Source organism: Thermobia domestica, chromosome 4 (assembly GCF_964235325.1).
Source record: "Thermobia domestica chromosome 4, izTheDome1.hap1.1, whole genome shotgun sequence".
In the NCBI taxonomy this organism is placed as follows: domain Eukaryota; kingdom Metazoa; phylum Arthropoda; class Insecta; order Zygentoma; family Lepismatidae; genus Thermobia; species Thermobia domestica.
This window is the reverse complement of record NC_137457.1, coordinates 7,891,669-7,905,390: the sequence shown is the minus strand read 5'-3', so window position 1 is coordinate 7,905,390 and position 13,722 is coordinate 7,891,669. Positions and strand designations below refer to the sequence as shown.

The window sequence follows — 13,722 nt, the reverse complement described above, 5'->3', positions numbered from 1 at the left end:
ATATATATATATATATATATATATATATATATATATATATATAATTTGAACAAACATCACGATAATTTTAACTACGAAACTGACATGAAAACCGTTAAAGATCGGAGATACAAAAAAGTATCTAGAAAAAGTTATGTATTAACGACATGTTACTGAACTACAATCTACTTTGAGCTATTTTAAATAAGGAGAATTAACTTTTTACTTTCTTTAAGGATGATTGTGAGACAGTAAATTGAGAAAATATTAAACTTACTTGTTCCTTCTGTCTCCGGTGTGGTAGATCTTGGAGTAACTGCTGGTCGTGTAGATGCTGTCTGAGCCGGAGTTGATGGTTCGGGAGTCACCTTATGGACTGGAGAAGGACGCTCCGTTGACGCTTTATGGAAACATTAATTGCATAAAGTAATTAGAGCATGAAGAATTGAGAGAAAATTATAGCTACGTTTCGTACTAATATTTCATTTCATTCATAGCTATATATCTTCTTTCTGTCTCTCATGCACAATTACTTTAAACTATTCTTATAATATAAAAGTTATAATGAACGGTGAATTTATTGCATTATTATAAAGAGTATATATTTTTTAAGCATCTGCACGTCTGTTTTAAAAGCAAATAATAATAATAGTAATAATAATGCCATGAGATGCCTGTATTTATTATACATATTTAGTAATAAATATTTAGAACACAAGTGCTTAATATGTGACATAAAAATGTGTTCAGATGGCATTCAAACGGAGCTAACAAGTTTAGAAATATAATGTTCATCTACTAACTTTTAAAAGTATAATTATGCTTAAGAACGTATTGTACTTAATGGTGATTTTTTTTATGAATTATAACAGGATACAACAAAGATTACAGATGCCAATAACTTTAAATCATATCTCTCATGGGATTTATATATTGAAATTAGGTTATGATCAACGATAATTGTTTCTTATATAAAATAGAAGTTTGTTCATTTAAATATTTATCTTCGCCGATGAGTCAGAATAATTGTAGACGATCTCAGACGTAACATTATTGCAATACACCATCTACGGAAATAATGACTTAATATTTGGCATACCGCAACAAAGAGATCAGGTTGAGAAGTGCCATAGCCAAAGAAGCATTCAACAAGAAAAGGTCACTCTTAACCAGAAGCCTTAATACTGAGCTAAGGATGAAATTGGTCAAGTGCTATACATTGACTATTGGAATTTCTGGTCCAGAGACTCGGACATTACGGAAATTGGAGAAAAAATATATAGGGAGCTTCGGAATGTGGTGTTGGAGGAAGATGGTGAAAAAAAAGTGGCAGAAAGAATAAGAAACGAAGATATTTTAAAAGGATAGAATAGGAAAAGACTCAACATTGCACCATTGTTCGTAGAAAGGCCAATTGGATTGGACACATCTTGCGATGAAATTGTCTTCTTCATACCATCATAGAAGGAAAGACATAAGGAAATCGAGGAATAGGAACAAGATGAACACAAGTGATTGATGGTTTGAAAAATAAAAGAAAATATTACAAGTTAAAAGAGGAAGGTGAAAATCGATGAATATAGAAGACGTCCCAAACTGAAAATTAAGAAGAAGAAAGCAAAGGAAACTTATTAGTCCCAGACTGACAAAAGACAGAATTCTTAATAATAGTAGTTTGGCATAAAGTTATGCAACTTGTAATGGAATTTTTACGATTCTCTATATAGAGAAATTCATCTTTTCTTCTATTGTTATGAACAAATGTGCAAAAAAGGCCAGCCGAATTCTCAGATAATCAATCATATTTCGCGATTTTAGAACACATATATCATAATTGACGGAGAAATTTATTTTCTTGGAGGTGAATTACAAGCGGATTTATACGCTTTTATACTCTTCTAAAAAATCGTATAATTTACCATATCCCTTCAAGTACTTACTATTACTAAACTCCTTATCTTTTCTGAACACCGGTTGTAATCCAAAATGTTGTAAACTAAATTTTGAACAGTAGTGATTTAATCATTTTTTGAAATAATTATAGTGCCTGTTACAATAATATTGCCTAGTTTCAAGAGAATGGTGTAATCTTAATATTTTACTCTCTCGTTAAAATTCATCGAATGAGTGTAAAACTAGACATAATGAGAATTTAGACACAGATCAAAAATTAGACGTACCAGGGAGACATTTATAGTTGCAAGTAATGAGAATATTGTTTGAAACTCTTGTAAAGAGATAGCAGATTTCAAGTAGAGGGATTTTCATACCAAAAATGGTAATGAATTTTCTTTGGAGAATGCTAGGATTCTTAGCAAGAAATGATGGAAGAGTATATCTCACAATTACTGCATAGTTACTTTTAAGTTTTGGTTTTAAGCTGTTACTCGTACTATGCCTTAAGTTTTAAAATATAATAGAAATATGTGATTAAAGTGTCTAATGTATTCAATTAATGGTCTATTAAGGTGCCTAATACATCCAATATATTCAAAATTTGTGGAAAACGTGAAGTTTCTATTACAAACTCAAAATATTTCTCAAGAACGTTTGGAAAAGAAGGAACACGAGCTACATTTCAGAACATAAAATAAACATGTTTACTACTTCAATGAATTTCGAAATTTTCGTTACCGTGAGCTGTATTTTTAAATCATATCTAATGATAGCACATACTGATTTAGTTCTGTGATGAATATTCAAGTTTGTTGAAATAAGACTGAGTGTCTTATTTCAATAGTAAGTTTGAACTTCTGTTACCTTTCGGCCGAAGTAGAATTTATGGGTTCCAATTTTACATAATTTTAATTTTGTTTGTCCCAATTTTACATATTTTATATAGTTAGATACTTACTTCAAATAATAGTAAATCTACTGCAAATTTCTTGTGATGTGCTGTCTCGAGTAATTTTAAGCACATTCTAAATTTCATATTTTACAGATTTTGAACTCAACATTACTTACGTGTCAGAGTGAAATTATATTCCGTTTCAGTTGTATATTCTGTTGTTTCCTCTGTAAAAAAGAAAGAAAAGGGTATATGTTTGAACACAATTTGAATTTGTAAACAATATACACCTATTTACTATACCATAATTAGTTATAGTTTATTTCCTGTTGAGGTAATTAATTAATTGGACACTCTTAGGGGATTTATAAAGAGACTGAAAATGTATTTTTCTTGAGCATGCGTTTCGTAATACTCTATAAAAAATAGGTTATTTGATATTTAATACCTTTATTCAATAATTACACATTTTAAATCGTTGCTAATGAAACCTTGTTTTTCGTTTTTAAATACCTAAAGTTCTATGAAAGTAGCACAAAGTTTCTAAGACTTTGGATTATTTTCTTTTGGGTTTAAGAGTGATAAAGGTTTAATTAAAACTGCAGGTTTTAAGATAAAGAACCTTCCTATCAATCTCCATAGAAACTACGCTCTGCAATTGAAAATAATTTGTTTATAGTTTGTAGTTTATTTCTGTGCGTTAATACAGTTTTCAAAAGTTTAGGTTACATAATTTTCTATTCTTTTCGTTGTCGAAAGGTTTTCTGAAATAAATTAGTACGTAGGTTAAGTAAATATTGTGGCTACATTGTTGATGAAGAGGGGAGAGGCTAGCTGAATCTTCGTTTGACAAAATAATTCTGATTTCTGTCATAGAGCTGAGAAGATTCAGAAATGTTTTGTTAGTAATAATTTTTTGTATGTACCAACGTTGACAATATATATTCCCCCTGATTTTACTCCTATGGGTTATTATGACTGGAGCATTGTTGAGGAAGTTTTCAACTATTTTACCTAGAGCAGCAAGTAATAACTAAGTGACTGGATACGAGCTGTATATGAAAAGTACCGTCGGGAGTTAGTACCTTTCACCCGTTCTAGAGTCCGTATTCATCTACATAAAGCTTTGGAATACTGAGAGTGGTTTCGTTAGGTAGTTCCATTTTCATTCTAGTTTCTTTATACCACTTTTTAACTTGCATTTATTTTACTTACATATTCAGCTTTATTGTCATTCAGCAGCTGATAAATTTCGCCCAAACACTTGTATTCACTATGTCAATCACCAACATTTTTAATATTTGTATATATACAAAATTTATTTTTATACAAAATCATTAAATTGTTAATACTTGCCTTACGTTATTTACAAATTTACAAAAAATCTACTTATAGAGATATTGAAAATAGTTTTGATGCATAACTAAGATAATATACTTCTAGGTATGTTTCCTAGAAAAAACGTCTTAATTATACAAGTTAAAGTAATTATGCAACACTACATGAATAAAACACCCATCAAGATCGTTAACTTAGTTTCTTTCGATTGATACATGTTAAATAGTTTCGAAAAAGCTATCCAATAATACCAAACACAATTACACATCCCCACTCTTTTTGGGGATATGGATATAACTTTAAAATTTTACCAGAAAAAGGGACCGTGACTTGACCCAGAATTGAAACCAATGTCTTCACGGATATCACTTGAATCGACACACACAAAAAGAGGTCACGAAAACATTATGAAAATGCGAATAATCAGTCCAGTATTCTGTAGCCATACGGTCAGCATACTGGACTCGAAGTCAGAGGTCCTGAGCTCGATTCTCGCTCCAGTAACTTTTTGTTTTGTTATTTCCACAAATGATAAGAGCATACGTTTTAACTTCGATTAGTACTCTATTCAAGTACATAAAATACAAATTTCGATAATTGTTTTGCAAACTACCTTTATGAATTGGTTCTTAGTAATAGGGTTATTAGGGGTAGAGTTCATAGGATTATTCACATCAAAAACAAACCATTTTTGTCGAATTTGTATTTTCTTGCAACCTAATAAATTATGGGCATACAATAGTTTTTCTTAGTTGAAATATGTGAATTCATTATTTGTGTAGAAATACACACATAAGAAATGTTATTTTCCGCCGAAATCGAACTTAGGACCTTTGACTTCGCAGTCCAGTACTCTACCCGTATGGCCACGCAGTACAGGACTGAGAAAATGCATTTTCATAACGTTTCGATCCGTGAAGGCACTGTTTTCAATTGTGGGTCAAATCACTCCCTTTTCCTGAAGAATTCAAATGTGCAACAAGAAATGGGGTTCCCAATCAAAAATTTTATATTTACCCCCGTGCTTCCGAAAGGGTTAGCAGTTTGTTTGGTATTATTGGACAGCTTTTTCAAAACAATTTAACACGAGTTTTTGTTTCTTGTGATGATCTGTATATTTCGTGAGATATTGGATCGTTCCGGGAATTTTCCCTCTCTCTCTCTCTCTCTGTATATATATATATATGTATATATATATACGGTGTAAGTTTAATTATCCAAAGACATTTATTGTCAAATATGTAAGTAACTTGCACGCATTTAATTTGTTGTTGTTTCATTTTAATAATTTGATAGATAAACAACCGTACTAATTTATTTTTGTAGCAAAGGTCATAGTACCGGGTCAAGTCTAGTTTATACAGTGGATAGATTGAAGACTTTAAAGAATATAAAAGTGAAAAGTTACTATTAAATTATTTATGATGAATAATATGAATTAAATGCTATCAGAAAAAGAGGTGAAGTAACTTCTAATGTTGCTGGAAAGTCATTAGTAAGTGGAGCATTACAAGGATGAAACCTAAGATAGATTTACAAAAGTAATATACATTTGGAAAATACTTAAAAACTTTCTAATATTATTTTCGTACTGTATTCCATGTAATTACTTTTTAAATATCTTAGGTTAACAATTTAATATAATATAAACACATCATAATTAACTATTGTTTTATAATTTTGTATATTACAAATAAAGTGTATAGTTATATGGTTTACTCACCTTCACTTGGAGTACTACTTTCTGTCGTTTCTGTAAAAGAGGAGATAGGAATGAATGGAAAACATTAACAACGTTAAATACTGTTTTTTTTAAAGTTTTATTATAAGGTAACATTTTCGTTATTTGGACTTCGTGTAGGCAAATAGCTTCAATATAAACGATAATGATATTTAAATACAACTTTTTTCTTTCCTTACACATATTCTGTATGTATCTGTTAGCTTTATATTTAGAACGGAATGCATATAATGCAAGTAATTTATGCGAATTTAATTCCATACTTATTAATTTGCTGTCTTATTTTTTGAACATTATCATTATGTTATATTGAATACGTGTACATATACGTGCAACGTGGGCTATTGTCATTATGATATGACGGTAAGAGAAAGTTTCAAGTTTCCAATAGATTCTCAGTTTTAGTAGCTTTGAGAGCACTAGTGTTCAGGATACATTGGGTGGAAATCAGAGATAGCTTTAAAGTTTCAGCAAAAGAGAAATTGAGAGAAGCGGAAGTACGTAAGAACAAATCATACTTCGACAGGGAATGAACTAAACCAGCAGAGAAGAGAAAACCGGTCATATCACATTGGCTAGAAAATCCGAGCAAGTTAACTACACAAAATTTCGTACACATCCAACGGAAAATTTCGAAATTTTTAGAGGAAAGAAACACGATATTTGAAAGTTAAAATTAAAGAATGTGAAGATATAGCAAAAAAAAAAGAAAAGAAAAGAAACATTCGGGACATGCATAATGGCATTAACAAATACAAGAAAGCATACCAATCTCGCGCTTATATACTAAAGAAAGCTGACGAATCAGCTCTTACTAATACTTATAGTATCTTAAGTAGATGGGAAGATTTCTTTGACGATTTGCTTATCACGCAACCGAAAACGAATGCTCGTGGAGAAAGTGAAATGCACAGAGCAGAACTACATATACCCGAACCTAACCGAATAGAAGTTGAAATTGTTACAAAAAAATTAAAGAAACATAAATCGTCGAATGTAGATAGAATTTCGGCTGAGATTATTTTAGCTGGAGGGATAAATTATGGAACAACATACAGAAATTCATTCCCTTTATTTGGAACAAGGAGGAATTGCCACGAGAATGGAAAGAACCAATCATTGTTCGAATTCACAAGAATTCCTACAGAACTGGTTGCAATAGTAATTGAAGTATTCTTCTTTTGTCAGCGTCTTATACAATACTCTCAAACGTTCTATTAGCAAGACTAACGCCTTACGTAGATGGAATTATTGGAGATTACCAGTGCAGATTTGGACGAAATAAGTCAACTACAGACTAGATATTTATTATTCGACAAGCAGTAGAAAAGAAATATTAATACAATACCCAGGTACATCAATTATTTATTTTGATTTTAGAAAGGCTGAGATTGTAGTATTGCAAATTACACACGCCTGCAAAATTGACATTCTGAAAACTACAAGAGAAGTTTTGCTACGTTGTATGTGATTTGGTGCATTGATGTCGATAATGATCTCCATTTTTTATCCATTATCTGTACTATTTTTTGTAAAATTGATATCGGTATTTTAGCTGTAATCCTATTTAGAAAGGAACTCTTGAAAAACGTTCATGAACTATCTGGTAACAGTGATATTTCATCCAGTCAAATCTATGTAGATTAATGGATTCTTGGTGAGGGAACTTTCAAATCATCGCAAATGATCCAACCGTGGTTGGCATATTTTATTGTGTTGGAGACGAGAGCCAGATTTTCATAGCTTCTTGTTAAATGCACCAAGTGCACAACTGGTTCAGATGCATACCGACTTCCGTGGTTAAGAAGAACAGCTTTAAGTTTCCTTTTCGTGACATCTATAAACAGCTTCCTTTCACCTTTACCGTAGGTGATTTTACACTTGCTCAGCAATCCAGGAATATCTAACAATAGACCAGGTTATCTTCTTCCTCAAAGTGCTTATCAAATTAATTTTCTTGAAGGCTGTATTAAGCAAATGAGGTTCGTTTAGACAATATATTTTTCTTTCAGTTTGGGGCCCAACAATTCAGCTGTCTTTCGAAAGACCGAGATATCTAGTCAGATCATTAAGGTCAGCCGGAGAGAAGGGCTAAGACGAATCGCTTCCAGAGGTCTTATGTTCAGTATCAGAGCCTTGAACTTCTGGATGGTCTGAGTCTGACGACTCTTAAGAGATAACTGGCAATTCAGTTGGTGGCAAAGGCACTGCCATATCAGGTTCATGGGAAACACGGTTTATGGCCGATGGACTGTTCTCACGATAAGGTATTAGTTTTGATTTTTGAGGTTATACCAACGGACGTAGCAAGAACGAAAGTCATAATCATCAGAGTGGTTTTGCGGTTCTCTCCATATTGTTGCACTTCCAAATCAAAAAGCAGTATCCTTTCATTTGAGCCATAAGCGTAGATCATTGATACACTACACACAAACTTTACGAGAAGCCCTCAATTTGTACTGACCTTCGACTTGAATCCCAAAATAAGCAAGATACAGTAGTCTTACGTAGACTCTAATGCTCCTCATGTGATTTTTAATAATACTATATTCGCTGTATATGTAGCAAAACTCATCTGGCAAATTTTCACAACGTTTCTAACTCGAAGCCATCTTTCACGAAACTCACAGAAAAAAGCAACTGTTACAATTGTTTCTGTGATGAAATTTCCAGTTGCCACTGTATCAGCGCACTCATCACATTTGATTGAGACATTGATACGAACTCAAAACTTTCCATGTCTTTTATCTTACTACAAACGCGGTACATACAAGGTCTTCTGGATTAAAGGTACATAAATTGAGACTCTCATGAGGACCGCTTTTTACATCTTTTCTGCTGAGTAGGGGGCGCGGTGGCTCAGTGGTAGAGCCTTCACCTCCGGTGCTTGGGATCCCTGATTCGATCCTAACTCGCGCCGTGGGCAATGTGTGGTTGACAAACACCGTACTCGTGGGTTTCCTCGGGGTTTTCTTGTTTCCTCTTTCTTTCTTCATTCCACCATTTCACTCATTTCTCATCATAACTGTCTTCTTTAGCCTAACTATCACAAGAGTGGGACGTGAAACTTAAATGTTTAATTTCATTTCATTTTTCTTTTCTGCTGACTCCAGACAGTTGGGCGAATTCAATCCTCCGAAAGATAGCAAGTTCAGGATCAATCCAGATAACGATCGAAAAAAAATTAATGTAACTGCTGCTCGCTTCGTGAATGTTCCTGGCAGGTTTGGAACTTAAGTCAGGATTTGAGATAAACATTCGCGTGACATTTTGGTAACGGGGATGAAGAGAAGGCGACGGGGACGCGATGAGGATGGAGGGAAGGCAACAGGAAAGTGTTACAGAGGGTTATTCTTTAGGTTTCACTACGCAAGAATGATGGTCTAGCAAGGAGGGAAGAGATCCAACGCCAAAACACAGGTTTTAAGATAAATGTTCAAAGAAATACAAGTAAACTTAATTATTTTCAATAGAATGTGACTTAAGAGAAATTTTACATTATTTTGATTAAATCAGCACCAAAAACTAAATTAATTTCAATTATCAATCCCTTTGTATATTTTATATCGCAGGGCTATGTTCTGGATGCGTTAAACTATCAAGTAATACTTTACGTATAGTGGAAGCTTTCAAATAAATGAGCTCGCTATTAACAGAACAAAATCATATTCACAAAAAAATAAATGCCAGCTAAAAGCAAAACATTCGTATTAATATTTAGTTCAAAATAATTTGTTTCTATATTTCTGACTAGGAATTTGAAGCTTAAACTGTATAAAACGATAATCATGCCTGCTGTTCTGTGTGATTGAGAAACATAGTCCCTTACTCTGCGGGAAGAGCATAGACTGAAAGTGTTCCAAAACAAGGCCCTAAGACCAATTTTTAGACCCAAGAGGAATTGGAATCGGGAATGGGTTAAACTTGATAACGAGGAACTAGATAATTTATATCGTTTACCAAACATTGTTATAAGCTTAGGTGGGCAGGTTATGTAGGCAGAATGGAAGAAATTAGGAACGCTTACAAACTTCTAACAGGAAATCAAATCGGAGAAGATTATTAGGAAGAGCTAGGCGGAGACGGGAGGACAATGTTAACATGGATCTTTCAGAAATAGGAATTTCGTGTTCCATGGGCTATAGGGATTATATATATATATAATAAAATGAAAATGTTCTGGTATAAATCGCAACTAACAAATGTATGTGAAAATCATTTATAGTGCAGTAACTTAACGCTTCAGATCATAGTTTAAATATTTCTAATATGTAACCATCTTGAATGAATGTCATACTAAATTTCTTGCAACTTCATTGTATTCTTCTCATACTACCATCTAAACTAGTTTCTAAGTCGCCTGTAACGTGAAGTGAAATTTCGAACAGAAAGGATTTGTGTTTAAGAAGAAATGGAAATCGTGCAAATTATATACACTCGACAACCATTAGTTCCAATGAGACCATTTTATTGCTGATTTGACACCATATTTTGTAGGAAATAGTGTTACATATCTACAATACAAGTTGATTAATAAGAAAGAAATATTTACATATTTGGAAACTGGTATGGCAAGGAACATTATAGTTTACTCCTTATACTGATCTCTTCGCTAAGACAAATCTACTAACACAATATAAATGTTAAAATCATAATATTTTAAGTTTCTGATTTACTAAAATAATAAGTTTCATTTTCAAGATTTCAAACAAAACAAACTTGCTAATTTAGGACTGTGAGATGTGGTGTATATTTTTTGAAGAACTTAAGATATATATATATATATATATATATATATATATATATATATATATATATATATATATATATATATATATGAAGAGTTCTGATGTTGTCTAAATCTAAAAAGGAATTTTTAACATCGAATAAGACATAAGTAATTAAGTGGGAGAGAGGAAAAGTAAACATGCTTTACTTATATTAGAGAAAAAAATAATATTTAAATTTGGTGAAAGTGCTTGCTTTTGTTACGACAATGTCAAACTGTGTAGTATCTACATATTGACTACAGTTCACGAAATATATTATAATAGTTAGATAATTGTGAATGTCATATTTAAAATTTCGAACAAAGAAACTACACAATTTATGACGGTGAATTGTTGAGTATATGTTTTTGAAGAATTGAGGAAATACATATATTAAGATTCGTATCATTAAGTGGAACAGAATAAAAGTAAATATACTTTATTTGTATTTGAGAAAAATCAATATTTATATTTTATAGAAATTCTTCCATTTGTTACTAAAAAGACAAGCTGTATAGAATCTACAGATTCATATAGGCCTAATTCACGAAATTTGTCATACTATATAATTGTGTATATTCACTGCAAAAAGTAAATCTTTCTATTAATCGTGAAAAATGTTGTCTCTGTCTATGAATGGCAGAATAAAAGCAGTAAAGATTATTGGTAAACGTACCTTCATGAGATGGTGTTGTTGGAACAGTTGATGATATTTCTGAAAAGAAAATGTAGTTATGAGTTAATACGAACCACAAATAATCATCAATCATGTGTGTGTTTGTACCACAGTCATACATTATTTAAATTTTTCTTCGTTATTTTCCTTTCTCGAATTGGCTTTCACATATAAAAATTGGATAAGTTCTCAATGTGTGTGTGTGTCAAAGTATGCAGAGAAAATATAGTGCAAAGGAAAATATACTAACCGTTTTGCAAATCATGTTCTTAATTTAAAACAAGCAATGTTCGTTAAGCATAGGTAATTATAATATAAACTATTTATTATACTGTTTTGTTTTAATGGGCATATAAATATTTGGGTTTACATTTGTTGATGAAAGATGAAATAAAAGATTATTTGTATGAGAAAGAAATTTAAAGTACATTTTTAAAAATAATTTCAAGACTTCATTTAGAGTAAGAGAAGGTGAAAACGTACTTAAAATTTAGTGTATTCTAACTGTGAATTCATACAGTACATTGAATTGCTTACCTTCAGACGTAGTTTCAACTTCGGCCGTCGTAGTCCATTCTGAAACAAATAATTATTCATTATCTTGCAAGCTTTATTTTCTAATAAATGAACTGACGTAGGTTTGTTTATTTCCAATGTTTAGTATAATCATAAAATATAATATATTAGACTAATAAATATTGAAGTGGTTTTAAATTGACATTAATGTATTTATGATAATAATTTAGAATATGGTAGCTCATAATTTTACATTTAACAGGAAAATCTCTGAAGGATTACATAATGCCAATAACTTGATTAATAATTGTTGAAGTTTTTGATATACTTTGAGGACTTTATTCAGAAATCGAAGGATCATAATAATTTTTCTTGAAGATTTGCCTTGTTGAATGAAATGAAATTACATTTTATAATTGTGACAGGCAATATTATACTGTTATTAGTGTTGAAATAGGTTTTTGTATTCTCATTATTTGTTTATCTTTATATTTATTATAAATCACGAAAAGGTAATGTTTCTCGGTTTATATTCTAAATATTATTTTTGGTAAATATTCCGAAATATTTTATCTGCATGAATATGTATGATATTCATTGTAATTTTTATGTTTCTTTACAGCACCTACCTATTTCGATTTGAGTAGACGGTGTTTCAGTTGATCTTGTAAATCCTAAGATAAGAATATTAGAAAATTATTTATAATTAATGTCTTTAATTTGATTTCGAATTGGAAGAAATTAATTTTTACATAATTTGAAATGTATTGTCCTCTGCTTTCATAAATAAATTTTAAATATGATAATAATATTGTTATTTAAACGTTCTACTTTTAATAAAATTTATTACCTAGCAAACATTTTCACATAAACGTAAAATATATTTACATTATTTGAATATTTTTTTATTAAAATTTTGTATACAGATGGTGAATAAAGGCTCTTCTTAGCGCTTACTTATTTGACAATTTCATGTAAGTAAATTAACTAAACGTAAATTGTAATTTTTAAGTAAGGTTTTTAATTAAAAATAATTCTTGTTTTAAATTTATATTTATATTTAGTTATGTTTGTTACTTTGTAAGTAGCTCAGTAATTAATAGTATATTATTAATATCAAAATTCAATACCAAGGCGATTAAATGTTACTAATCGTGTGTATATAAAGTTGGAGATAGTAAAATTGAACTCTGTAATATAAATACGATATAAATGTTTTATGTAGTTAATGTAATTGTAAGATAAAAACGACTACAATATCTGATTACACACCTGCTTTCAAAGCTAGAATAATCATCGTCTCTGGTATTACTTTATATCTGAAGTAGAAGCGCAATATTTCAAATAATACTAAACATGCTATCCCATTTTGCAAAACCAAATTGTTTTATTTTTGAAACATTCCTTACTCATCCTATAATTTATTCACATTTCTTTGAAATTAAACTCGAAATCCCTGCACGACAAACCTTAATAGATTTGTGGTTTGGATCCTTAAGATAAAAATAGGCATGTGACAATAAATTTGGTGAGTGGCAAGTAATGTTATATTTTGATTCAGTAATACACACATTTCCCAAAATTCAAAAACTAATAAGTATAGCTACATAGACTTTGAGAAAAATAAGTGTGATTAAATGTAATGTGCAATTTGACAACAGATTTTCTTAGTTCTTTTACTATCTCGTTAGATTGGATGGTCTACATCTTTACGTTATAATTGTGTTAAGAATGAAATTTTAAAATAATCTTAAATTTAACAACTAATAATAAGATTAATAAATGTATAATATGCTCGTTTCTGTGTTTACATGTGTGTTATTAAGGATAAGTAAACTGTATTAATTGTACAACCTGTGTCTGTGATGTTCATGTGTATTGTAATGTCTTCGGTGGTTGTTGTAGTGTTTGTCTC

The 13,722-nt window shown here is 30.8% G+C and overlaps 1 protein-coding gene across 40 annotated transcripts in view; it reads right to left on the bottom strand.

Moving 5' to 3' along the window:
* LOC145683699 (uncharacterized) overlaps positions 1–13,722 on the bottom strand; it is a 606,036-nt gene that overhangs the window by 113,591 nt on the left and 478,723 nt on the right. For 34 of the 40 annotated variants that reach the window (XM_081755114.1, XM_081755113.1, XM_081755079.1 and 31 more), the window contains 6 exons: positions 12,437–12,481; positions 11,829–11,867; positions 11,292–11,330; positions 5,829–5,858; positions 2,944–2,994; positions 257–379 (listed from right to left, as the gene is read on the bottom strand). In XM_081755114.1, the coding sequence (XP_081611240.1) occupies positions 257–379; positions 2,944–2,994; positions 5,829–5,858; positions 11,292–11,330; positions 11,829–11,867; positions 12,437–12,481 (327 nt within the window). The remainder of the gene's footprint in view (positions 1–256; positions 380–2,943; positions 2,995–5,828; positions 5,859–11,291; positions 11,331–11,828; positions 11,868–12,436; positions 12,482–13,722) is intronic. The other 6 variants (XM_081755083.1, XM_081755087.1, XM_081755097.1 and 3 more) reach the window with 1 other exon arrangement.